The sequence below is a fragment of the Cnephaeus nilssonii genome, assembly GCF_951640355.1.
Source record: "Cnephaeus nilssonii genome assembly, chromosome: 8".
NCBI lineage: Eukaryota > Metazoa > Chordata > Mammalia > Chiroptera > Vespertilionidae > Cnephaeus > Cnephaeus nilssonii.
The window spans coordinates 26,414,019-26,439,736 of record NC_137079.1 but is presented as its reverse complement, the minus strand read 5'-3'; the positions used below and the strand labels follow the sequence as shown (position 1 = coordinate 26,439,736).

At 46.8% G+C, this 25,718-nt stretch overlaps 1 protein-coding gene across 1 annotated transcript; it reads left to right on the top strand.

Moving 5' to 3' along the window:
- Window positions 1–364: 364 nt before the first annotated feature.
- Window positions 365–23,428, top strand: PLAT (plasminogen activator, tissue type). The gene is made up of 14 exons (XM_079779652.1): window positions 365–510; window positions 12,231–12,326; window positions 13,160–13,202; window positions 13,947–14,084; window positions 14,713–14,823; window positions 15,173–15,347; window positions 16,066–16,157; window positions 17,661–17,835; window positions 18,369–18,454; window positions 19,378–19,573; window positions 19,664–19,800; window positions 20,051–20,191; window positions 21,062–21,228; window positions 22,530–23,428. The coding sequence occupies exons 2-14, from the start codon at window positions 12,252–12,254 to the stop codon at window positions 22,686–22,688; spliced, it is 1,695 nt and encodes a 564-aa protein (XP_079635778.1). The 5' UTR covers window positions 365–510; window positions 12,231–12,251; the 3' UTR covers window positions 22,689–23,428.
- The last annotated feature ends 2,290 nt before the right edge of the window (window positions 23,429–25,718 follow it).

Sequence of the window (25,718 nt, the reverse complement as noted above, 5' to 3'; positions counted from 1 at the left end):
GTCCAGAGGGGCGGAGTTACTGCTGGAGATTCCAGAAGAACCCCTCCGCCTCCTCAGTGTGTATTTCTTTAGAATTGTGAAGACCTCTTTTCGTGGCTTAGCTTAGAGCCTGCGGATCCTGAGGGTCCCTTTTACGTCATTGAGACTACGATTCTAAAAAAAATAAAGATGACTCTTAAGGTCCTGTCCAACTCCCAACTTGTATTCGATGACATCAGGACCGTGAATAATCAGGCTGGCCCAAAGCCAGGATGGGCTACGCAGCTTCCATCCTGAACTTCCTCCCCCTCTTTATGAAAACAGGCCCGCCCTGTTTGGCTCCCTCGTGGCCCTGTCCACTGGGCATCCTCCCGCTGCAGAGAAGCCCGCCCACCCGGGGCCACCGACCCCACCCCCTGCCTTGAAATTTAAAGGAGGCTGGAGCTGTGCAGAGATTGGCGTTGAGGTCCTGCTAGAGTCCGGGGCCGACAAGAAAGCCTTTCCAGGAGGCAAGCGAGGCAAGGAGTGGAGGTAGGTTGAAATTCTGTGCCTCGCTGTCCAGCGGCTCCTCTTCTCTCTCTTAAAAGTCTTTCTGGCAAACTAAGCCAATTCAAGGAATGCCTGAGTCAGGCACTGACTTTGTGCTCCAGGCAAAAAGAGGATTAGCTAGCGTCTGCACCCAAAGGAGACTTCTTATTGAATCTGCATTTAATTGGGACAGGCTGAAGTGTTTGGGGCCGGGAAAGAGAGAGAATAGGAGGGTTTATTTCTTGGGTAAGAAATCTCCGCTTGCAGGGTAAAGGGGAACGTGAAAAGAATTATACAGAAATGCTCTGAATAGGCAACAGGAGCACCTCATGACTAACAGGCAAGAAATGTAAAATCAGCTGCCAGCGGGCCACTTGGGGTGGGGGCGGGGATGTCTGGCTAGGCAGCCTCCCTCAATGAGCCCACGGGGGAAACTGAGGCTGGGGACGGCTCGGAGAGGGACATTTCCAGAGCACGATTTGGTGGGAAGTGCTGGGAAAGAGGAGGAGGGGGCTTCCAGAGAAAGGCCTCTGAGCTCCCCCTTCCCCCGCTGGACCAGAGAAGCTCTGTTTTCTGGCTTTTTGCCCAGTGTGCAAATGTGAGGTCCTCTTTAAGGAGTTTTCAATTACAGAGAAAAAAATAACAGCAACGTCCTTTATTCCTAAAGCACTCTGCAGGAAGCCTATCAAGCCTCTAGATTTGCACTGTTATTATCTTTATTTTCTTAACCTCACAGGGCAGGGGGGAGGGAAGGAGGGAGGCAGAGAGGAAAACATGCTGAGCTCCCAGGTAACTAATGATCTCAAGTGCAGAGCAGTGTGGTAAGGACCAAGCTGGAATAATGACAGTAGTCTCCTGCAGCCGGTTGATGACAGAAAAGCGTTACATGTGTGTGTGTATTTATGAGCCCGTGGAGAAATTCTGCAAATACAGCTGTTAAGTGGAGTTCCCTCAAAAGGACTTCCTAGCAATTTTAGTCTGTAGGCAGGAAGACTCAGGCTGGGATCTGGACACTATCCTGTCCAGAATCAATAGATGACGATCAGAGTGAGCTGCTGGGTGAGAGCTTCCTGTAAGAGCAGAGTCAGACTCCGGGCACTGGAGGGGATGCAGTCAATATTGAACTAGAAAGAGCTTCATCCCATCCATCCATTTATTTTACTTAAAATGCCCGAGACACCAGCTTCACATCTCTGGGTCTAGGTACCCAAATGGCTCTGTCTCTGTCCAGACTCTCCAAGACCATCTCAGGAGACTTTGTGAAGCCTCGGGTCAGATTCTCCCAGTGTCTGTGCTATTCTCAGTTGCTTCATCACAGTCTGGGATATCAGCCACCAGGGAGTAGCTGAGGAACTGCAGTGATGCTGTTATTAGTTTGTGCTCATTGACGCAGGACTCTAGGACTTGTATTTCCTTGGGGCCTAACACGCTGATGAGCAGAGCTGATGGTCAGTACATTTCAAACTATCATAACAGACAGTGCAGCCATAGCTTTGGTGGTGTGACGTAAAGTGACCAGGGCCATCTAAGGCTTTTGTAAATGAGTGATGGGAACCACAGAGGAAGTGGAGAAACTTACTGTCCAGATGAGGCCTGTTACTGATCTGCAACAGGAGTTTTTCTGGTCATGAGATTTATAGCAGCCTAAGGGGTCATTAGGAGAGGATCATCATTTGGAAGGAACAGTGCTGGCTTCAGGGCTTCCAAAGCTGCCAGGGGGCGGGGGGGGGGGGTGGAGATTATTTTCAGTCAGATGGCTGCAGTGGCAACATGGTTCAGAGCAATGATAGTGGGCTTAGCTCCTGTCAAAATTCAAATTCCATATACTACTCTGAGATACCGAGTATCTGGTTGCAAGGAAAAAATTGGGGTGCTGATTATTTGGCATTGTGCATCTGCAGTCTCAGAATAAAATTTCCATTTCCTGTGATTTTTCAGCTCCATCCTGATAAGAGGGCTAGTATGAACAATGAGTGAGCAGAATACTCTGCGTATGTATTCCTTCTTTGGGACATTGCTTTGCATGGAGAAAAATTCTGTTTCTAGTTTCATCCTCGTCAACCAGCTCACAAAATCGTGTGATGGGTGTCAAATCAAATCAGATAAAAAAGTGAGAATGATTTAGACTCGCAGATAGAGCTAGAAAGAATCTTAGAGATCGTCTACCCTGGTCCAACCCCACGTCCAGCCACATGGTTTTGTCTTAGTTGTCTACTTACATATAAGGACAACATGTTTTCTTAGTGATATTTTGTATATTTTATGTACACTCTCCTGCTGGGAAATAGACTTCTGTAGAAGAGGGTAAGAAAACAAATAAACCTCTTCATCGCCTAAAAATTAAGACTTATGACAGAAGGTAACATGAACCAGGTACTGGGCACACAGTAGGCATTTCGTAAATATTTTTTGAAGGGATAACTCAGGCAAGTTCTGATACTGATCATGATTACCCAGGAAATGCTAACCAGCTGTATGCATAGAACTAATACAGTTGAGTCTCCTTAGCAGCTGATAGCACTATCCATGCCAAAGGCCATGACCCAGAAAGTAACTCTTGGCCAACAGGCCCAGCTGAGGTGTGCAGGATGACTATGTGATGCTCCTGACCTGTACACCAGTGGCTTGGAGAGGTCTGTCTGGGAAATGACCTACAAGACCTGATTCCACCTGGGGCCTCTGATCACTTCAACGTCAGGTTGAACCCAGACACTGGGAGACTTTTATATAAAGAGCCTTTTCTGTTTATTATGTAGCCACAAATATTCCATTAACTTACAACTAGGCATTAGGGAATCCACATTGAACTCCTTCCCGCAAGGCCCCAACATCCTTAGACCTCTTGGGCCTTCCAAACCACCCTTCCTCCTAGGGACACCCTGGAAGGGAGACCCTGGGGTGTGTGAATTTTATTCCTTTGCCCAGAGAAAGGTGTTTGCACTGAAGAGAAAGAGGCTCTGGTTGCTTCTGGCTATTGTTCTTGGCCCCAAGCTATGGGCCCATCTCTGCCAGTGGCTTGGAGAGGTCTGTTTAGGGATATACTCTGTCAAGAAACACCCTGCTTCATTGCCTGGCTCACTCCTACTTGTGTTCAATAAACAGCTTATATAGTATCCATTCCAGAAAGCTTACCCTGACCAGCCCCTGACCCCCTGCCTCAACAAAAGTGAGCTAGACCCCCTCCTCCACAGTCCAGTAGGACCCCTTTTTCTTCTGCATACCTACCTTCCATCCCCTCCAACCCCCCTGCATATCACAGCACAGTGATCACACTCTTACTATGATTATCTAGTTGTTACTTGTCTGTCCCCTTCCTAAACTATGAGTTTTTGAGGACAGAATATATGTGTCTTTATACCATGAGCCTGTGCCTAGTGCATGGTTGGTGCTCAATAAACGTTTGATGGTGAATACAGAGAGTGAGTAAGTCATCAGAGAGTGAGTAAGTCATCACCTACAAATTCAAGAAAGGAAGAAATTAGATGTGAGATCGAGATGGATGGGATGGGGATCTGATAGACACGGGGAGGATGGTACCCAAAGAGGTTCTCAAGCCCCTTTGTTAGGCATCTTTGCATGAGCAGTTTGATATCAGCTGAGTTTCCTGAAGGTGGGGACAGGGGACTGGTTGGTGAAGCTGAACCCAGTAACCTACTATGAATAATCTAAAAGAGAACTTCTCTGCTGGCTATTCACATTTTGTCATGTTCACTAAAAAGAGAAACTTGTTTAATTTTGCTCATTGTGGCAAGAGCCAGTGTCTGCCACCTGGGCTTTTCTGTATTTTTCTGTTTTTCTGGGAAGCTCTGGTTTCCTCATTTTTCGCACGTAACGTCTCTAGTTGTCAAACATTCATGTGTTCTGCATCAGATGGGCCTTATCAATAGCGAGAGTCTAGCCTTCCAGCTGTCTTAGCCGCTAATTCCGGCTTCTCTCAACAATCACTCAGGCGTGTGTTGTGTAAATAGGCCTGGGAAAGGCAAATAAAAACACAGATTAAAGACAGGATAAAAAGCACCACCCCACATGCAGGAAATAATGGCTCCTGTTGATACTGATCTGTACACATAGATGAAGGGCATGATTCTCTCCATTGTAAAGCATCTGGCTGCAGGTCATCGCAAGATGTGCAAATGATCTAGGAAACAGAATTAACACGTGAACACGATGAGGACCCCATAGAGCTTGGTGTCCCTTCTACCTTGGCAGCTTCTAGTTATTGTTCCAGAGAGAAGCTGTAAACTTAGGTGCTCCCACTTCTGAAGGACAGTAAGCACAGTTAACCCTACTGTGCAACAGCCATTAGTAGGGGCTTTACCTGCTGCTTCTCTATGGCCGTAACAATGCGGCAAGGTGGGCATGACTGGCCCCGTAGAAAACCAGGAAGCTCCACACAGTCCGTAAGTGGTCCGCGGAGTTTGAAGTTAAGACTCTAGAGGCTGTGCTCCTCTCATGCTGCTCCTCTCAAACAGCAACTTTGACCACAGGAAAAACATGACAATCCAGCCTCCGGGCACAGTAGGAGTAGTGGAAAGAGTGTTGGGTTTTGGATATTAGATCTGGGTATCCTGGGTTTGAGTCCCGACACCACCTCTAACCAGGTGTGTCACCTAAGGGCCAAGTCCCTTATTCCTTTTGTGTTTTTAACAGCTTTTTAAAGATTTTTTTTATTGATTTCAGAGATGAAGGGAGAGGGAAAGAGAGATAGAAACATCGATGATGAGAGAGAACCATTGATTGGCTGCCTCCTGCACGCCCCCTGCTGGGTATCGAGCCCGCAACCCCGGCATGTGCCCTGACCTGGAATCGAACCTGAGACCCTTCAGTCTGCAGGCGGGACTCTCTATCCACTGAGCCAAACCAGCTAGGACCCTTATTCCTTTTTGAAGTTCAGTTCTCTCATCCCTAGAAACAAGATAATATTGCCTTAAATCAGGGGTAGGAATCCTCCAGCCCACAGGTCTTATAAGGCCTGTGAAATCATTTGGTCCGGCCCTGCCAAGGCATTAGGGGCGAGTTAATTAAATGGTTGACCAAATATAGCAGGCTAATTTTTTAAAATACATGTTTTATTGATTTCAGAGTGGCAGGGAGAGGGAGAGAGAGATAGAAATACCAAAGATAAGAGAGAATCATTGATTGGCTACCTCCTGCACGCCCCACACTGGGGATAGAGCCTGCAACCCGGACATGTGCCCTGACAGGGAATCAAACCGTGACCTCCTGGTTCATAGGTTAACACTCAACCACTAAGCCATGCCTGCTGGGCTAGCAGGCTAATTTTTAAGTTGATAATTTTGTATGGCCCTCGAATGATGTTATAAGTATCCAAATGGCCCTTGGCAGGAAAAAGGTTGCCCACCCCTGCCTTAAATAATTCAATGGATGTAAAAAGGTTTTCTGAACTATCTGGCAAGTAGTAGGTACTCAAGTACATGATGAGCAAGTGGCATTAATCCAGACATTTCTCAAAAATATCCTCCAACATCACTTTCATGTGAGGCCAGTAAAATGCGGACAAATTTCGATAATGATACAATGAAAGCTTCTGATCACTTTGTTTGGTTCATGTGTGTTGAAATCGGGAGGTTATCTGAAGAATTATCAAATTATTACGCATTTAATTACCATGCAGTGATGTTTGCTTTAGGGAGTGGAAGGAACAGGGGGAACTGCCCTCATTGCTTAACAGGAGGCTCTTTTAGATTCACATTAGATTGCACACTTTGTTTAGATCCAGATTTTGGGGTTAACATTTTATTGCACTGACTAATTGAATTCGCTTTTGCCAGCTGAACTTTGTTGTTTTTACAAGGATCTAAGTTCATTGGGAAAGGGTTTTGTTTTTGTTGTTGTTTTGTGTGTGTGTGTGTGTGTGTGTGTGTGTGTGTGTGTGTGTGTGTGTGTTTATGGTAGGAGAAGGCAGATGGACTTCTATTTCCCTAGACCCACAAACAACACTCCCTTGGTTCCCCCAGATCACTAGGATTACCTGGCAGCGGGTGGGATGTTGAGGAGATGACAATGCTCAGTATAGCTTTTTGTGAGTAGCCAGGTTAATAGCCCCTGACTTAGACTCAGTTCCTTATGCCGATATTTTCAAGATGCTTTGGAGAGAATTCTACCCTGGTGATTGAATGGAGATGTGGCAGGATTCTGTTCTATTGACCTCATTGGAATGATCAAATTAAATAATAGACAGACTCTTCCTCTCTTATCTCACAGTTATAAAGAGGTCTGTTTAAAAAGAGAGAAAAATAAGTTTTGGCACGTAGAAAATGACCTTTTTTAAAGGTTAAGAATTGCTTACATGATGGCAGTTTTTGAAACTGATTTCTATTCTGAGAGCATGGTCTCTATAAAATGCAGGACCTGTATAAATGGGACCAGAGCTACCAGGCTAATGGCTCCTGTCCCAGCCTCTGACTTTGGCTCAGACAATAGTGAGCTTTTGTGGGAGCTCACCCCCTTCTCCGAGGCCTGGTTCCTCCTCCCATCTCACCTCACCTCTTGTCCTTACACTGCTGGCATGCCTTTGCTGTCCCAAGGACTTCTGACCATTTCTTTTCTAATTTGTTGGCATCCATTCTGGGCCATGGTGGTTAAAGGGAGAGGGGGGTGGAAAGAGGGTGTTTTTGGTTTTATAACCATGAGTCATTTTAGGGTATTTGGTACTCTTACAGGCTGACTTTCTCTTACTCAGACTTCCAGAGAGAAACACAATAATAACTCCAAAATTTTCTTTACCAAAGATTCAGATTGCAAACCTTGCATACGGCATTAAATTCGATCAGAGTATCAATTTACTTTTGTCTTTCCCTTGCAATTTCCATCTTCCTCTACCTAGCTTGCGTGTCTGCCTTTTTCTTGTGGGCAAAAATGGGAACTAAATCCTCCAGTTCTATAACAACTGGGACAATGGCATGGTTTGTACCTAGGATTAGAGAACTTGACTACATGAGTGACTGCATTTGTACAGTTCCTTTATTGCCAATCACTTTATAGCAGGTGGTTGAGTGTTTAAGTAAAAGTACTTACACCCATTTGTAAGTGTTTTACAGTTTACACAGCACGTGTATACTCATTCTTTCATTTGTTCTCACGACAGAAACCATACAATGTTAGCCCTGGAGGAAACCTTGAGAATCCAGCCCACTGCGTTTTGCATCTCTGGGAATAGGTTCTATGTCTCAAAATATAGATGCTTTGGAAGAACAGCATGATGATTTTTATTCAGTCATTTTAACTTTATGTGACTGAGCGTGTCAGCTCCTTTATGGAGAGCAGATTTCTCTGGGGAAGATGAAGAAGGTAGGAGGACAATGGAGGGAAAAGGTAAAGCAAAGGGGTACAAAGGCACTAAGGACAACACTTCCTCTGCTGTCCCCCAGGTCCTTCCTCTAGCTGTCCTGCTGCCACTTCAGTGACTTCACCCAGTCCAGACTCAAACAATTATGAGCTCAGTGTTCATTTCCGCAGGGGTAGCATGGGGGAATGCTGATGGATGAGCACCACCCATCCATCAGCATTCCCCCATGTTTCCCCTGCGGAAATGAACACAGAGTGTCTGGTTGGTGTGATCATTGATTTCTCAGACAGAATGGCACACATCCTGGGCTTGAGGACAGTAACCAGACCACTGTTCCCGTTGTTCCCTAGAGCAGGCATCATTCACACTTGTTCAGAGGGACCAGTGACCGGCGCTACTCTGTCACTGCAGCCAGCAGGACCCAATGGGGCTCCCGGGCGGGAAGGTCAGAGGTGCTGTGGAAGCAGATGAAGTGTGGCTGCACATGCAGCGTGCAGGTGGTGTCCTGCCCAGGGGTGCCTGCCCTTGCATCCTTGAAATCCAGGCCATGCTTTATTTGCCGAGTCATGTGTCCTGTTCTATTTGCACAGAGTCCTTGTCAACTTGCCAAGCCTGAGTCTGCTGAGCTTCATCCACCAGAGAGGGTGCCTTTTACAAATCGGCAGAAATCAACTTTGTGTGCCAGGTTGAGCCTGCCAGGGTTGGAGCCTTGGGGCCTTGAGAATAGCAGGCTTTATGGCCATCCCATCACTCCTCTCATACAGTGATGCTTTTCTTTTTTAAAAAATAGATTTTTATTGAGTTTAGAGAGGGAGAAGGAAAGAGAGATAGAAACATCAATGATGAGAGAAAATCATTGATTAGCTGCCTCCTGCATGCCCCACACTGGGGATCGAGCCCACAACCCAGGCATATGCCCTAACCAGGAATGAACCGTGACCTCCTGGTTCACAGGTCAACACTCAACTACTGAGCCACGCCTGCTGGGCTCATACAATGATTCTTTCAGTGATTCAGAGAGTCCAGTCTAACAAAAGTGAGAACCCTCATGGTTTTTCTTTGTCTTTTCTCTTCTTTCTTTCTTTCTTTCTTTCCCTTTCTCCCATCCTCCCTCCCTCCCATATTTCTTCCTCCTCCTTCCTTTCCTCCTTCCCTCCCTCCTTCTCTTCCTCCCTCCTTCCCTTCCTCCCGTCCTCCCGTCCTTCCTTCCTTCCTTCCTTCCTTCCTTCCTCCCTCCCTCCCTCCCTCCCTCCCTCCCTCCCTCCCTCCCTCCCTTCCTTCCTTCCTTCCTTCCTTCCTTCCTTCCTTCCTTCCTTCCTTTCCCTTGCCTTTTTAGTTCTTTGATTCTGGGAAACCATCAAATATAGCAAAAGGAAGAGAACACATTTTTTAAAAATCTTTTTTCAGTTATAAAGTGAGCCTCAGAAGGACTTCTTACACTTACTCCTCAAATCTCACCTCCCACCCTGGCCTTGCCATGAGCATCTGGTACTGATCCCTTTGGTGGGAACCTGTGGTCCACTGAGGTGTGCTGGCATGGGTCCCAGGGGTCCTGAGTCTGAGTCCACGTCTCTGGTATTCACTTTCTTCTTTGTCCAGGCGCTGCCCAGACCTCTACACCCACCTCTTTTACGAGGGCAAAGCAAGGACACGTTTCCCTCCCTTTTCTCATTCTCCTTTGTCTTGAGACAGCGCTGCTTGTCTGCTGGCCGGGTGACTAATTTCTTTGTCATTCTCTTACCCCTTCAGCCTGCCCAGCTGCTCTCATTGCCTCTGACAGTGAGGATGGAGCAATCCCATTTGTGTGTGTGTGTGTGTGTGTGTGTGTGTGTGTGTGTGTGTGTGTGAGAGAGAGAGAGAGAGAGAGAGAGACTCATTTGCACTGGATCAGTGCAAGGCTAAAAGAGGCAGAGGAAGACAAGGACTGATAGAAGACAGACAGTCTCTAACTCTCCCAGGAGCCGAAGACAAAAATATGCTCCTCTCCCCCTTATGCTGATTCTTTAGTTACAAAAGGGTTTGACATGGTGCAGCTGTCGGAGTCTTTGCACCCAGCCCTAAGCCAGGCTCCTCCTTCCCCGGTTGGTCTCCCTCCCCCCATTTGTCCAGGGAATGCAAATATGTTAATACTTCACTTCCCACTTTGCCATTTCCAACATCTAGAATTGTGTTCCACTTAGGAGGATGGTGCGTTCTTGAAATAAAACAGTAACTCGGCAAGTATCCAGAGAAAAGACTACACCAATCCCCTGGATTTGGGTGAATGAGAATATTGAAAAGACTGGTTGGTTTGGCATGCAAGTTAAGTTCCTTGTTCAGCTGGTGGCTCATTTATTCGTTCACTCATTATTTCATTCAGAATTTCTTCATGTCCCGAGAGTTTAGAGGTCTCCTTGTCCTCAAGGCTTGGCTAAGACAATAAAGGATGGGACCATCTACAAATATGTGAAAATAATTAAGGTTGGGAAGAAAGGGGGGGAATACATTTCAGAAGATCTGTTTTTAAAGGTCATAAGTAATGAGATAAAATTAAGAAGGGAAATTTAAGAGGAATTTGGGGAAATTGTGAGAAAGGGGAAAATTAAGGACAGCTGAGAAAGAAAGTTCGGAGCCGTTCCCCGTGTTCAGAAGGCTTTCTGTGTGCTCCTGCTATAGATGGCCTACTCCTTTCTCCTGAAGCTGCCTAAAACCAGTGAATAGTAGTGAGCTTCCTCCTCTAAGAAAGGGGCCCCCAAAGGGCACCGCCCCACACCCCCGCCTGAGAGGGGGGCCTTGGGCAGGCCAAATTGGAACAAAGGCCCAGATCCTGAGCTTCTTTCTGTTCCTTTCACAATGGGCAAGGGGAGGTGGGGGAGGGGGATGCTGGTTGGCAAGACTCCCTCTGAGCCCATGGCCTGGGTTTCCTGCTGAGTTCACTGTTGACCAGGCCCTCCTGCCCTCTCCCCAATTCCCCCAGCTCTGGTTTCACTCCCCTGCCTGTCACCAGCATCCTAGGAAGAATCGTTGGGGCATAAAGAGTCTCCCACCACCCCTCTCACCCTTGATTTTGTGAAGGGAGCCTGGGGCCACGTGAAGGGAATGACACTTCCAACAGGGGGAGTTCTATGCAAATAAACAAAGAAGGAGCCGGAGCCAGAGCCAGGCCAGGATGCAAGTCCTGTGAGCCTCTAAGGGACAGGGCCCTGAAGATCCTTGGGATAGGGGGGGAGGGGTGGGACCAAAAGTTGTTGTGACTGGAGGGAAATGAGTCAAGGGAAGAAATTCCCTAATTTAATCCTTAAGGGTGAAGGAGCGAGTGGGCCTGCCAGACCACAAAATAACATCCCGACCAACTAACCTACTTCAAGCTGCTGAGAGCAAGAGCATGGGGAGGCACATGAAAGCCGGGAATTGGGGGTCCAGGAAGATCTGAGCTTCATGACTAAAACCAGATGCCCCTGCTCCTTTCTACACATCTGTACTTTGTCAGGCCTATCTGTAAAGAGACAGACATTCCAATGGAGCAGTGGGGAGGGGGAGGGCTGGCCCGGAGGAGCCTCCTCTTGGTTGGACAAAGAGGCCTGGAAGTCATGAGTGGAAGAGCTGAGGCAATCTGAGGTAGGCTGGCTCTGTGATGTGCCAGCAATAAACCCCTATGGTTTCCTCTAAAAAAGTCAGGAAGAGGACATCACTGTGGCTCTGTCTAGTCAACCCCAGGGCAAGAATTCACTTCAAGGGAAACCACGCCAGCTCACCATGGTCCCCGGGCTGCCAAGAAGTGCCAGAGATGGTCTCACCCTTCAGCCCACAGAAATCTCTGGACAAAATCATCTTCCAGCAATCCGTGTCCATCCATGGATGAATGGATAAGCAAACTGCGGTCTATGTAGACAAATATTATTCAGCTTAAAAAGGAAGGAATTTCTGACACATGCTTCGACATGGATGAACCTTGAGAACATTATGCTAAGTGAAATAAGCCAGACACAAAAGGACAAATATTGTATGATTCTAATTATATAGGTACCCAGTGTAGTCAAAGTCATAGAATGGTGGTTGCTAGGGGGATGGGGAGTTATTGTTTAAATGGGCACAGAGTGTGTTTGGAAAGGTGAAGCTTTGGAAACAGACAGCTGTTGATGACTGCACAACAATGTGAATGTGCTTCATGCCACCAAACGGCACTAAAAAATGCTTAAGACGATAGGTTTGGTGTCTTGTGTATTTTACCACTATATATAACACACACACACACACACACACACACACACACACACACACACACACACATATCTTCCGGACACTTGTCAGGGCATTTCCTGCGGAGGAAACTGATTCTGGGGTGCCCGGCCATGATAAGTTGCAGGTTCTTGACCTTTGTTGTACTCCTTGACCTCTCACATCACACGATTAAGCTTCACCCCCATTCTTCCAGAATCCAAGGGACACTGAAGAAATGACGGCTACAATGAAGAGAGAGCTGTTGTGCGTGCTGCTGCTCTGTGGAGCCGTCTTCGCTCTGCCCGGGCAGGTGGGTGTGCAGTTCCGGTCCCTTAGGGCTGTGGTCCCCCCAAGGGCTCCTCAGGGGAGAGGCAAAGGGCCAGAGGAGCTGCTGAACACACACGTCCATAATCCCCTCTGTATAGGATGCTTGGGATTCAGGCTTACAGCAGCAGACCCTAGGCACTTATTGTGACTTGAGGGAACAGTTTTTAATTCTACTCCTCTACCTCTGAACACCTTCTTTGGAGCTACTTTTTAAAAATTAATCCATAAAATACAAAAGTATGCAAGTGCTGCAAGCCCTCCTGCTGCTTACTATCTCATTGGAACGGAAACTGTACAATACACATGCTCTCTGAAAATGTCCAGCAGCAAAGGATGTCATAGAAGGCCAACTGAGCAATACCTGAGCAGCAGGCCTTTCCAAGAGAGTCAGAGATGGCTGCATAAAGAGATGGGGACTACAGCTCCACTGTTCAATATGGTAGCCACTAACTTCTTGTGATTATTTCAATTTAAACTTAATTAAATAAAATATAGGGTTCAGTTCAGTCACACTAGCCATATTTCAAGCGCTCGGTTGCCACATGGATTAGTGGCTATATATTGGACAGCCCAGGTATTAAACATTTCCATCACTCAGAAAGTTCTTTTGGACTGCGCTAGTCTAGAAGGGGAGGAAGAATTAGACCAAAAGGCAGGAAATGGACTTTCTCCATGGGGCCAGTTACCCTGAGGGGGAATCTCTGGGCAGGTAGCATCTGATTGGCAGGTTGATGGGTGGTCTTTTGGATTGGCTACTTTTATTCTTAAGACACCCAGCATGTACTGAGCCTTTCTCCACCCTTGGTTTCTCTGTAGGAAATCCACAGGCGATTCAGAAGAGGAGCCAGATCATCCAGAGGTAAGATGAAGCTGAGGTGGAAAGGGGTTGATGAAGGTAGGAGGCAGGGTTATGGCTCAGGGTGATTCAGGCTCTGTCAGGGGATCTATCTTCTATCCCCCACCTGATAACTTAAACTATGTGTGAAGGTGAAATTGTACAGGGCAATTCTGCAAAGATGCCTGTGTGGTCCCCCCATCACTCACTCACATGCACCCAGGTAGCTGAGGGGAGCGAGTCAGGATCTGAGAAGACAGGGACAGATGTGTCCTCAAGGAGCCAGCTGTCAGTCAGGGAGTCACAAAGCTGGGGGAGCCTGCAACTCAATGGCCCTAAGTCCTTCAAAAATACTAATGGAAGTAGCATGTTTTCTATACAGATCAAAATGCCAATTTTCTTTGTTTGGGGCCAGAAATGCATCATTTCAGTGTGGTAATACTCCTGTGGATCAAAAACTCTGGTAGGCAATTATATACATGTATATAGTTTTGATGAATTAAAATGAAAAAAAAAATAGAGTTTACCTAAAACATGTATTTTAATAGATAAATTCCTTCAAAATGAGGGTCCATCAGAGAAAAAACAATAAAAGGAGTCTTTGGAGAAAAAAATATTAGGTACTTGTTGTCTTCCAGTGGAGAGCAAGAAAGGAATAAAGGATGGATTATCTAGAGAGTGAGGTAGGAATGTTCTCAGTAAGACTGGAGGTGGACCATCAGTTTTGGTGAGTTGTGCCCTAAGAGGCCAGCCTGTCTTTCGTTACAGTGACCTGCAGAGACGAAAAAACCCAGATGATATATCGGCATCATGAGTCCTGGCTGCGCCCCATGCTCAGAAGCAACCGCGTAGAATACTGCTGGTGCAACAGCGGCCGGTCACAGTGCCACTCTGTGCCCGTCAAAAGTACGTATGACCCTCACAGGTTTGGCTCAGTGGATAGAGCATTGGCCTGTGGACTGAAGGGTCCCAGGTTCGATTCCGGTCAAGGGCATGTACCTTGGTTGCGGGCACATCCCCAATAGGGGGTGTGCAGGAGGCAGCTGATCGATGTTTCTCTCTCTCATCGATGTTTCTAACTCTCTATCCCTTTCCCTTCCTCTCTGTAAAAATCAATAAAATATTAAAAAAAAAAAAAAAAGTACGTATGGACTTCAAGCCCAGGCTTCGAGCTTCAGCATCCAGGCTCATAGCCCAAACCCTGTCTTTATTGATTCCAAACATGTTCAAATCTTTAAACGGAGATTCTGGGCATGATCTGCCTTAGGCAAATGTGAAGGTGCTGAGCAAAAAGGAGCAAAACTGAGTGACCTCAGGCAAATACCTTCACTTGCCAAGCCTCAGTTTCTTTTTCTGTAAAATGGGGAGAACAATAGTACATACTTCATGGTTTGCTGTAAGAATGAAATGAGTTAATGCCGTAAACTGCTCAGAATAGTGCCTGACATGTAGGCAGCACTCTTAATATTTTAACTCATATTATTCTCGGAGCTACTTTACAAGGAATTAGGGGTTTCTTGTTTCTGCTTGACAGGTTGCACCGAACCGAGATGCTTCAATGGGGGGACATGTCGGCAGGCTCTATATTTCTCAGATTTTGTCTGTCAGTGCCCTGAAGGATTTAGTGGGAAACTCTGTGAAATAGGTGAGTAGTGGATGGGCGGGTGTGAGAGAGGGACTGAAATCCCAATTGCCAAATCTACGCAGAAAGGAAATCTACCCTGGTGACAGAGGCGAGGAGGGGAGAGGGGACAGGAAGGGTCATCCCAGGGTTGGTTAGAAAACCAAAGTGCTGGGCCCACTTTGGAGTCTGGCTCTGCCACCAGTCAGCTGGGTGAGCTAGACACCCACTCCCCTCCTGCGCTCCAGTAGCTTCAGCAGCCAGTCTGCCTCATTGGTTTGGAGTGATGGCAGCAGCAGATGTGAGACCCCTTTGAGAAACTAAATGAGAGGGGGTTCACCTGTGAGATGTTGTGTTTCCTGCTTTCAATCAGATGCCAGAGCTACCTGCTACAAGGACCTAGGTGTCACCTACAGGGGCACGTGGAGCACCGCGGAAAGTGGGGCCGAGTGCATCAACTGGAACAGCAGCCTCCTGGCCCGGAAGTCCTACAACGGACGGAGGCCAGATGCCAGCAAGCTGGGCCTCGGGAACCACAATTACTGCAGGTGAGAGGGCTGTCTTCCCTACCGAGGAGTTTTTTCTCTGGTGAGAAGCTGCTACCATTGGGGACATACACTGAGTAGCCAGATTATTATGATCCCTGAACGCATAATAATCTGGCCACTCGGTGTATATATATATATTAGAGGCCCAGTGCATGAATTCGTGCATGGGTGGGGTCCGGCCAGCCTGGCCAGGGGGAGGGGACATGGGCGGTTGGCCGGCCTGCCTGCTGGTCGAACTCCTGGTCGAGGGGACAATTTGCATATTAGCCTTTTATTCTATAGGATATACACTGAGTGGCCAGATTATTATGCGTTCAGAGATCATAATAATCTGGCCACTCAGTGTATATATTGGAGACAGAATTTCTTTTCAACTTTTGCTCTTAAGGCCCTCAACTCATTAGGTGAGGCCCACCCACGTTATCAAAAATAATCTTAAAGCCAACTGATTGTAGATATTAACCACAGCTACAACACCAGCCACATTAACACAAAAAACTAACCATCACGGTCCACCCCACACACCCACATCTCCTTAAGCCACACTTGATCTCCAAATGAAGACAATTACTAAGTCATAGTCCCCCCTGACATGATACAGCTATCCTGTGCACAACCAAAAGCCCACTCTTTCCCCAGAAGAGGATGCAAAATCCTTGGGCCTGAGAGGGAAGCTCCGCTTTTAATGCCCCCTGGCTTTCTCTGGCTGATTTTTCAGAAACCCAGACAAAGACTCAAAACCTTGGTGCTATGTCTTCAAGGCAGGGAAGTACGTCCCGGAGTTCTGCAGCACACCCGTCTGCTCCCAGGGTAAGTGCAGCCACCCCACCTTCCCTGTGGGGTCCTGGGGAAAAGAGTTTGGAGGACAGGTTGAAGGTCCTTCTACAACCGGGAGACGAAGGAGCAGGCTGCGAGTTCACCGTTTGGGCTGCAGAAGGAAGAAAGTCATGAGACTTAGGTCCTCACCCAGACTTGGCCTCTAGCTCTTGTTGACCTTGAGCTGATTTCTTAACACCTCTGACCCTCAGTTTCCTCATCTACAGAGAAGGTGGGGCTGCATCAGTGGTTGCCAGTTCTTTTGAGAATGAATGGGGATTCTCCCTTTTTTTATTGCTGGGCCTATTTCTCAATGTCAATGTCTCTCTCTCTCTCTCTCTCTCTCTCTCTCTCTCTCTCTATATATATATATATATATATATATATATATATACTTTTTTTTAAAGTGACAAAATTTCCCAAATTTAAAAAAATACTAAGTTACAAAAGGTAATATGAATTCAGCGGTGCTTTCACAAATAATTGTTACTTATCACAATAGCATGAAAAACCCGTTTTGAAGTTCTAAATATACAATACAAAATAACGTGCATTCAGTCTACAACTAATGCTGACACACATGTGAATTTGAGGACTCTTTACAGTAATGCTAAAGCATCTGCCCCACCTCCCAGGATCTGGTCTAAATTGGGACTCCCTGGTCTAGATGATCTGAAAGATCCCTTCCAGTTATTTATTATGCTAGTATATTTTGTGAGTTTCAAATGGGGAGAAAAGAGGGTCAAGTGGGACAAGTAGATGAAAATAGGCAGCACTCTCTTTCCTTCCCAAGCCCAGCAAATCCTCCAGAGCACTTGCAGGCAAAAATCTGAGAAATCAGGGCCTGCTGACATGTCCCTCTATTGAACTACCTTAGTTCACTGTCAAATATAAACAAGGAAACCCGTAATTACTTTCAGAGCAGCTCCAGAAATAATCACCACTAATTAAACTCAGCACCCTTCCTGCTGAACCTGAATATACCCTCAGAAGCTCTTTCAACACAGCAATCTAGGAAGCCATCTCCAGGTGATGGACGTTGGCACACCAGCAGCAAGCCATTTGCCATCTCTGTGCGAAAGGGCTTGAAGAAGCCCTGGTGGGTGTGGCTCAGTTAGTAGGAGCATTGTCCTGAAAGGTCATGGGTTCGATTCCTGGTCAGGACACATATCTAGGTGGCAGGTTCAATCCCCATCCCCAGTCAGGGTACAGGTGGGAGGTAACCGATCGATGTTTCTCTTTCTCTCTCTCTCTCTCTCTCTCTCCCTTCCCAATTCTCTAAAAATCAATGAAAATATCCTCGGGTGAGGATGAAAGAAAAGGGCTTGAGGAAAACAAAAAGGGGAGGTGAGATGCTATCACACCCTTCTCACCGCAGGCTGGCTGCCTTAGCTTCTCCAGGCCAGCAGCTACATTGCAGGCCCTGTTGCAAACTCCAACCTGCCCGTTTTAGCAGTTAATGGGTTTTGTTTCAGTTTGAGATTTCCTCTGTTTCAGAAAAAAATGGGGACTGCTACTTTGGAAAAGGATTAGCATACCGTGGCACCCACAGCCTCACCGTGTCTGGTACTTCCTGCCTCCAGTGGAATTCCATGGTCCTGATAGGCAAGATAAACACAGCGTGGAAGACCAATGCCCAGACGCTGGGCCTGGGCAAACACAATTACTGCCGGTATGTAGCACACGGTCCCAGGGGCTCAGGTCTGTGCAGAGGACAAGATTGGGGCTGTGGGATGGGAGAAGAGTTGATGCCTAAAGTTATATGAAAGAACCAGTGAGTGGGAAGAAACCATGGCTATTATCTAGTCCAACCTATTCATTTGCTAGAATAACACTTATTATGAAAAGCAAAGTCCACCAGTTTTTCAACCCAAATCCCAAGTTCAAGGTCCTTTCCCATCGCCATTTAGTCCTCATCTGGTCCGCTCACACCTGGCACTGTTATTCCAACGAATTGAAAGAGTTTCTTCCCAGCACAGCTCCCAGTCCCTCCCAACGACCCTGGGAGGTGAGCATGTCATGTTGCTGACGGTAACATTGTTTTCTTATGGTGGGGCCTGTGACAGAGCCGAGTCCAGAACTCAGGATCTTCCTTCCCAGCTCAGTGGTTTTGCCATTGGTTCACTGAGCCCCCTTCCCCTCTTCCATGGCTTGAGATGTGATTGAAAATGTGGTCTAAAACCTTGAACTCCCTTTATCATCTAGGAATCCAGACGGGGATGCCAAGCCTTGGTGCCACGTGCTGAAGGACCGCAAGTTGACGTGGGAGTACTGTGACATCCCCCAGTGCTGTAAGGGCCGGCCCGTGGCCACCCCTCTTTGCCCAGCCCCACTGCCCTGTCCCTCTTGACCATTTCCTCTGCCATGCCCTTGCCTGTGTCTTCACAGCTGTCTGGTTCAGACTGTGTGGCTGTCAGATTTTCAGGAAGGTCAGGCCTTGCTGGGGAGGGAGCTTCCATGACTAAAGCAAGGATGCGGGGGTGGGGGTCGGGGGGGGGCACTCTTGGACAGATATCCACTTCCTGTGCCCGGGAAGTTGTCTGAGAATAGATTATTATTACTCAGTTCCTGTGAACACAGATTAGCTACAGTGTTCCTCAAGAAACATAGAGTCTAACTGGGCAGGTAAGACACAAATGATCAGTTAACTCACAAGCAAGGTTGTGTGGGGTGAGTCCCCAGTGAGTGGTGTCAGTAAGCTTTCTTAGAACCCTGTGGGCTTGGGGGTCTTAAATCAGCTTCGTGAGGATGTAGGATTTTACCTGGGCCTTGGAGGATGGGTAAGGCTGAGTAGATGGAAAAGAAATGGGGCAAACATTCCCTAGGAGGAAGTTGCAATGCTTCATTATTTCTTAAACCAGGAAGTGGCTGCAGAAAGAAAACTAGAGGCAACGAAGCATAGCAGAAAGATCCCCAGTTATGGGTTTTGACAGATCTGGGTTCTAATCCAGATGCCTTGGGCAAAAATCTTTCAGCCCCTGGAGTTCAGTGTTGTGAGGGTCACAGATGGTGTATGTACTGTGTTGGCATGTACCATGTACTCAACAAATGAAAGCTGGGTTTTTATCACCAGGGAGACTTATTACCCCTCTGTGCCAACCTGTAGAGCCAGTAGAAACTCAAGGGTCCCAAGAGAAGAAATCAAGATGGGTGCTCAGGACTTCACCTCCGGACCACAGACCTCATCTCCCTTCTCTGTCCTCTTCTCACCCAGCCACCTGTGGCCTGAGACAGTACAAGCGGCCTCAGTTTCGCATTAAAGGAGGGCTCTTCTCGGACATCACCTCCCACCCGTGGCAGGCTGCCATCTTCGTCCAGAACAGGAGGTCGCCAGGAGAGAGGTTCTTGTGCGGGGGAATCCTGATCAGCTCCTGCTGGGTCCTGTCCGCCGCCCACTGCTTTCTGGAGAGGTAGGGACTCAGCAGGCCCAGCAGCTTCTCCTGCTCTCCTGAGAGGAAGCCTCACACAGGAAGAACGTCCTAAGGCTGTTTCTCCGTCAGGTACCCTCCCCACCACCTTAAGGTGGTCCTGGGCAGAACATACCGGGTGGAACCTGGAGTGGAAGAGCAGAAATTTGAAGTTGAAAAATACATCGTTCATAAGGAATTCGATGAAGACACTTACAACAATGACATTGGTAAGATGTCATTATTCTCCCTGCTCCAGTTCAAACTCCAGACCGCAACACACACACACACACACACACACGTGCACACACGTGCACACAGGTGCACTCGCACCCCTCCTTCCAAACCCTCGCACTCTCCATCACCTTCCTCCCCTGAAATCAGAAGCAGGTCTATGGGACTGTATTAAGGGTATGGATCTTGGACTACAGTCCCATAGACCTGCACATAGGGTTTTCTCCTCCTCGCTCTCCCTCCCAGCACTGCTGCAGCTGAAATCGGATTCACCCCAGTGTGCCCAGGAGACTGGCTCTGTCCGCACCGTCTGTCTCCCGGAAGCCGACCTGCAGCTGCCCGACTGGACGGAGTGTGAGCTTTCTGGCTACGGCAAGCACGAGGCGTGTAAGTGGAAGGAAGTCGCGGCCCATCCTGCCTGTCTGCAGGACAGCAGGGGCTGCAGTCACTGACCAGACAGGGGAGAAAGAGGTCACGAGAGTGGCTCCAGCCCCGGGCAGGCACTGATGCTGTGTCAGTGTGGGCAAGTTCCCTGTGTGTTGAGGACCCATCGTGGGCCTTCCCTACCTCACAGGGTCACTGAATAGGTCTGAATAGCACCAGTGCTTGGAAGAGCTTAAGATTTCAAGAAGGTTCTCACAAGAGTGCAGACAGTCATTAAGGGTCTGGATCTTGGACTACAGTCCCATAGACCTGAGTTCAAATCCTCGCTCTGCTCCTCGCTAGCAGCGTGGCTCTTGCTTGGATTCATAAGTTACAACGCTCCAAGCCTCAGTTTCCTAGCTGGTGAGATGGGGACAGAACTAGCTACCTCCTTAGTTATGATGATTAAATGAGATATTAGGTTAAACCAGTGGTTCTCACCTGGGGTGATGTTGTCCCCCCAGGAGACATCTGGCAATGTCTGATGGCATTTTTGATTATCGCAATTCAGGATGGAGGTCTATCCTGGCATTTAGTGGGGAGAAGCCAGGGGTGCTGCCAACCATCTCCATGCACAGGACAGCCCCTCACAAAAATGGTCTCCAGGTCTATATGGCAGTAGTGCTGCTGTTGAGAAACTCTGGATAAAACTCTATAAAATCACTGTCTTTATAGGGCAGAACAGTAACACAGTGGCCATTTCCCAGGACTCAACCTAATGTGTGTAAAAGCTGGATACATCTCAGCAATTATTAGAAAAGTTGGCTTTCTCCTTCCAAAAGGTTGACAACTTTCCCTAAAACCATAAGACGCTTTCCCTTCTCTCTTTTTCAGCTTCTCCTTTCTACTCTGAGCGGCTGAAGGAAGCGCATGTCAGGCTGTATCCCTCCAACCGCTGCACGTCTCAGTATTTACTTAACAAAACCGTCACGAGCAATATGCTGTGTGCTGGAGACACGCGCAGTGGAGGGAACCAAGCAAACCTGCATGATGCCTGCCAGGTAAACATGAGCGTCTCTCCATACTCCGAGCCCACCCCAGGGTAAAAGTGACCCTTGGCCAACAGGTTCTGAACCATGGAAAAATCCTCCAGCCGGCACGGGGTGATTTCATCTTAGTGAGGCGCTGGGGATTCTGCATGAGGGCCTCGGAGAATGAAGCAACCGGAGAAAGATCAAAGTTACCCAAACATAAGAAATCTGAGCTATAGGAAATTTCCCCAGTGTCTGCACAGGAAACTCCACCTAGTACAGGATTTCCTGTAAACCCCACGCAACTAATTGGCCATTGGAGTGATGGATAAAGCAACACAAATTAAGAAGTTCTTGACTTCTGTAGGTGCTGGAGGATCGTAGTCTGCTTTGTAGCAGGGGAAGGGGGCATGGCAACCACTGGTTAGTAGGATAGAGATGATCTGTGAGAAGCGAGGTTTAAAAACTCACTCAGTCCAATAACCTGGGAAAGGAAACCAGGTCATGCTCTCTGTTGGCATCCTTACTGGAGTCAGCACTTCTATTTTGTGATAACAAGACACTGGCCCATGGGACACAGACCAGCCTGTGTATTAGGACCTAAATAGAGCCAAGGATCTGTTATTGATGGCACATGTTCATGCCTGCAGTGTGTCAGGCTGACCACGGAGAGGCAGGCGTGAGAGGGGTGCCAAGAGAAGGAAGGCCAGGCTCTTGCCTGGAAGACTTGGTGGACTCTTTGTGAACTCCTTGTTCCTTGACAGCCTTTGGTCTCTTTTTGAAAAGTTTCTTCTGAAATCTCCATTGTACCACCTCGCTCAACACTCACATAAAGGTTGTCTGCAAAGTGAAACCATGATTATTTGCAAGCTTCAAATTAAAAACCAAAACCAAAAATCATTTTGATTCAGCAAGACCACAGCAGCGAACAATTACCAAGAGTTTTGTTGAATCTCACACATTGTTCTCAGAGCTTTTCAAGCTTTCTTCCAATCAATTCCCAGAACAATCTCATCAAGTAGGTAGTATTATCTCTCTTATACTGATAAGGATATGGAAGCACCGGAAGCACCGTTAGCCCAAGGCCACACAACGAACAGTGTGGCGTTAAAACCAGGGCTGAGGCCTGAAATGTCTGAGCAATTATCTCAGAAACTTACTTTACAGTATAGATACAGCCTAATCCTCTTAGAGGATCAAGATCCTTGAGATAAAAGTTTTCCTCTGTGAACTAAGGACTATGAAGAGTACAGTAGTGACACCACAAATATTAACCCTAACTTCCACCCAAAGCAGATTTTGCAAACAACTAACCTGTTCTCCTTTTGCAGGGTGACTCAGGAGGGCCCTTGGTGTGCATGAAGGACAACCACATGACTTTGGTTGGCATCATCAGTTGGGGTCTTGGCTGCGGGCAGAAAGATGTCCCAGGTGTATACACCAAGGTTACTAATTACCTAAATTGGATTCAAGACAACATGCGCCCATAACCAAGAACGCCCAGTTCCCTGACGTCATGGCAGACCTCACCTTCCTCCACTTCAGAAGACACACCAAGACGGCGCCTCCTTTCACAGACTTCTCCTCGAGCCATCACACAGTACCCGTGGGGGGAGAACCAGCAGAAGAGGGGAGAGGATATATTTTCATAGGTACTTCCCTCTTTGGAAGTTCTCCGGGGTTAAGGTCTGATATCAGAATGTATTCTGTGAGATGGAAAGACAGATAAATGCCAACCCCTCCCAGAACACCACCATCCAGGGCAAATAGGTAGAACAAAAGCCTAACCACCTAATGTATCCATGCCAACAGCTTTGGAAGTGAGACCACAGAGAAAAAAAGCATGTCTCTGTAATAAAACTCAACAAGATCCTTCAGGAAAGAAGTATTGCATTAGAAACCGAATGTCTATTTATAGTGACAAGGAAGCCCAGCAGAGGCCTGGGCCTCCTAAGGAATGGGCTAGCTGGCCAGATCACGTTCTTCAAACCACCCTTTAAATCAAGTATTTGGCTACCCCCTTTCTCCACTCTACAGCTCTTGGAGGGAATTCCTTTTGTGTACAGTGTAAATGTTTTTTTCTTTATAATAGAAGAATTGTACCATTTTAATAACTGATCATCTAGGCTATAGCATATTTATGTCAGTTCATTGTAGTGTTTACTTTCTGTTGCCACAATTTTGTATTATACTATACTGAAATAATAAATTAAAATTTATTTTTCACATATTTTCCCAGAGTGGAATAGTTGTTATATACACAGTATTGCACAGCTGATTTGTTCATGTTCACTTTTTTAAATCATGTGCAATATTTTCTTTCATTCACTCAACAAATACAGAATACTTGCTGTATACAAGGTAATGTGCTAGGGGCTGTGGATAGTAAAAAGGGGACAAATAAACTAGTTAGACAAATAACAAGGCAGAACAGAAATTGACCACAAAATGGCAGAGAGAAGCTTTTCCTGGAATTCAGTTGCAGGAGGGATTAGGGAATCTTAAAGAAAAAAATAGAATTAGGTAGGGCTTTCAAAAAATGGGCAAGATTTGGACGGGTAGAGAGGTGTGGGAAAGACTTTCCTGAAGCAAGGAATATCAGTGAATGAAATAGTAAAGATCTAGCAAAAAGGCAGTGGGAGCATGGGGAGGAATTGAGTTCAACAGTTTGAAGTGAAGTTCATAAAGAATGTAGGTTGGGATTTAGATTATGGGGACTTTGAATGGCAAAGTGAGCCCTGGGCTTAGTTTTGTAGGCAACAGGAAACCACTGAGGCCTTTGCTCAAGGAAAGTGATGAACTAACCATGCCTCAGGAATATTAAGTGTGGTTGAGGAGACAGCAGATGCGGGAGGTAAGGAGGCTCCCTGGACAGCAACCACAGAACTAGAAAGAGAAATGAAGGAGTAAGAACCTAAGCATGACCTGCTAACATGCAACGTCCCAATTGTTGGCTCAGACGAGAAGCTAGTATTTGGGCCATATTCCCCCCCATCCTACTTTGCTTTCCTGTTCATCAGAAAGAATTAACTCCCAGACCAGTCCACACAAGTTATGCTTAAGGAATGCTGCTTTCTGCTTCTGACGACTTATATAACCCGTACACCTGGCTGCTGCCCAGCAGGCATCACTGACGCCCCAGATCCAAGAATAAACCTGCTGATGCAATGCTTCCTGCCGCGTATATGCTGACAGTTCCTTGGAGACAAAAAAGGTGGTTGTAGTTGTCTCTCACGATGTAAGACTGCTCAGTTTGGGGGTTCTCAGAAGAAAAGTAGTTTTAACTCATGAAAGAAAGATACTCCGTGTAAGGCCCAAGAGCTGGATTCAGGGGTGGGGGGAGGAGGAGGGAATCCAACTTCCCTGAAATGCTGAATGAAGTCCCTGGATCAGTTAAATAAATGCAGGTCACAGACCCTTTAGTCACAGATTTCTTGACTTCAGGCTGCTCGCTTACAAGTTTCCCTGTGTAAGTGGCAGATTTTATTTTAGATAAATGTGCCTTTCAGCCATCTCAGAAAATCATGGCTAGAGGACACCAATAAACAAGACTCCCAGTGCCGAGTCTCCCGCAGGAATTCAGCTGGTTTCACCCCCTGCCCCTTGCACCAGAAGCTTTTCCTCAGATGGTGGAGTTAATGAAGTGAAGCGAAGCAGTCAGGCCTCCTGGGATGGAGATGCAGTTAAAAGGCCCCGGCTTTCCTCTGAGTGAGGTCCTGGAAACCGCAGACTGGAGGAAGACAATTGCTCAGAAAAGGCCACTGACTGAGCTCCATGGCAGAATTTTACTAAAATACACTCAAAGAGCAACACATCATTAGCCAGTGTGCGTTAGGAAATTCAGGATAAAATGTCTGGAACTTGTCGGGGGAAGGAAATTAGCATAACGGGAAATTAAATAGTATATTCCCCTCACTATCCCCAGCCAAATAATAAAATAAATAGATGCCAATAGACCAGAAGAACAAAAAATATTCTCAGGTAATTGTGCAATTAGCCTTAATGGGTGAAGACTAGAGGAAATCAGGTGATTGAAACTGTTTTTCTCCTAGAGCCCCAATCTTAAATACAGTTATCAAAAAGTGTCATAAACTTTTGGTTCCATGCTTAGCTTCGAAAGCCAAAGATTCACACAATCCCCAGTACTTGGGATCTTGGGGAAAGTTTAAGAGTTTCATATTCAATTCACTTTTAATAAAAAATTCAAACAAAAATTTCATCTCATTGCTGGCCCGGAGTCACCACCTACTGGCCAGATAGGGAAGTACACGTATAAAATGTACCTGGTCACAACCCAACACTAGGAAAAGAGCCAGGCCAAGGGAAAAGATATTAACAATGACTAAGATAGCTAGGTTGGAATAGTAATAGATATTAAACACTTGTGGTAAGTCAACAGAAATAAGTCTTAAAATTCTTCATGGCCATGAGGGATTTACAGAACGAAATTAATGCAGATATGGGATAACCACCAGTGTCTACTTTACTAAAACTCCTGTCTTCTCTCCTAAGAAATCTCT

Bases quoted from the DNA above. Each gene is read 5' to 3' on its own strand.
- PLAT (XM_079779652.1), top strand. From the start codon at position 12,252: ATGACGGCTACAATGAAGAGAGAGCTGTTGTGCGTGCTGCTGCTCTGT. The intron at 17,836-18,368 runs GTATGTAGCACA...TTTATCATCTAG, and splicing joins GGCAAACACAATTACTGCCG to GAATCCAGACGGGGATGCCA. The intron at 21,229-22,529 runs GTAAACATGAGC...CTCCTTTTGCAG, and splicing joins ACCTGCATGATGCCTGCCAG to GGTGACTCAGGAGGGCCCTT.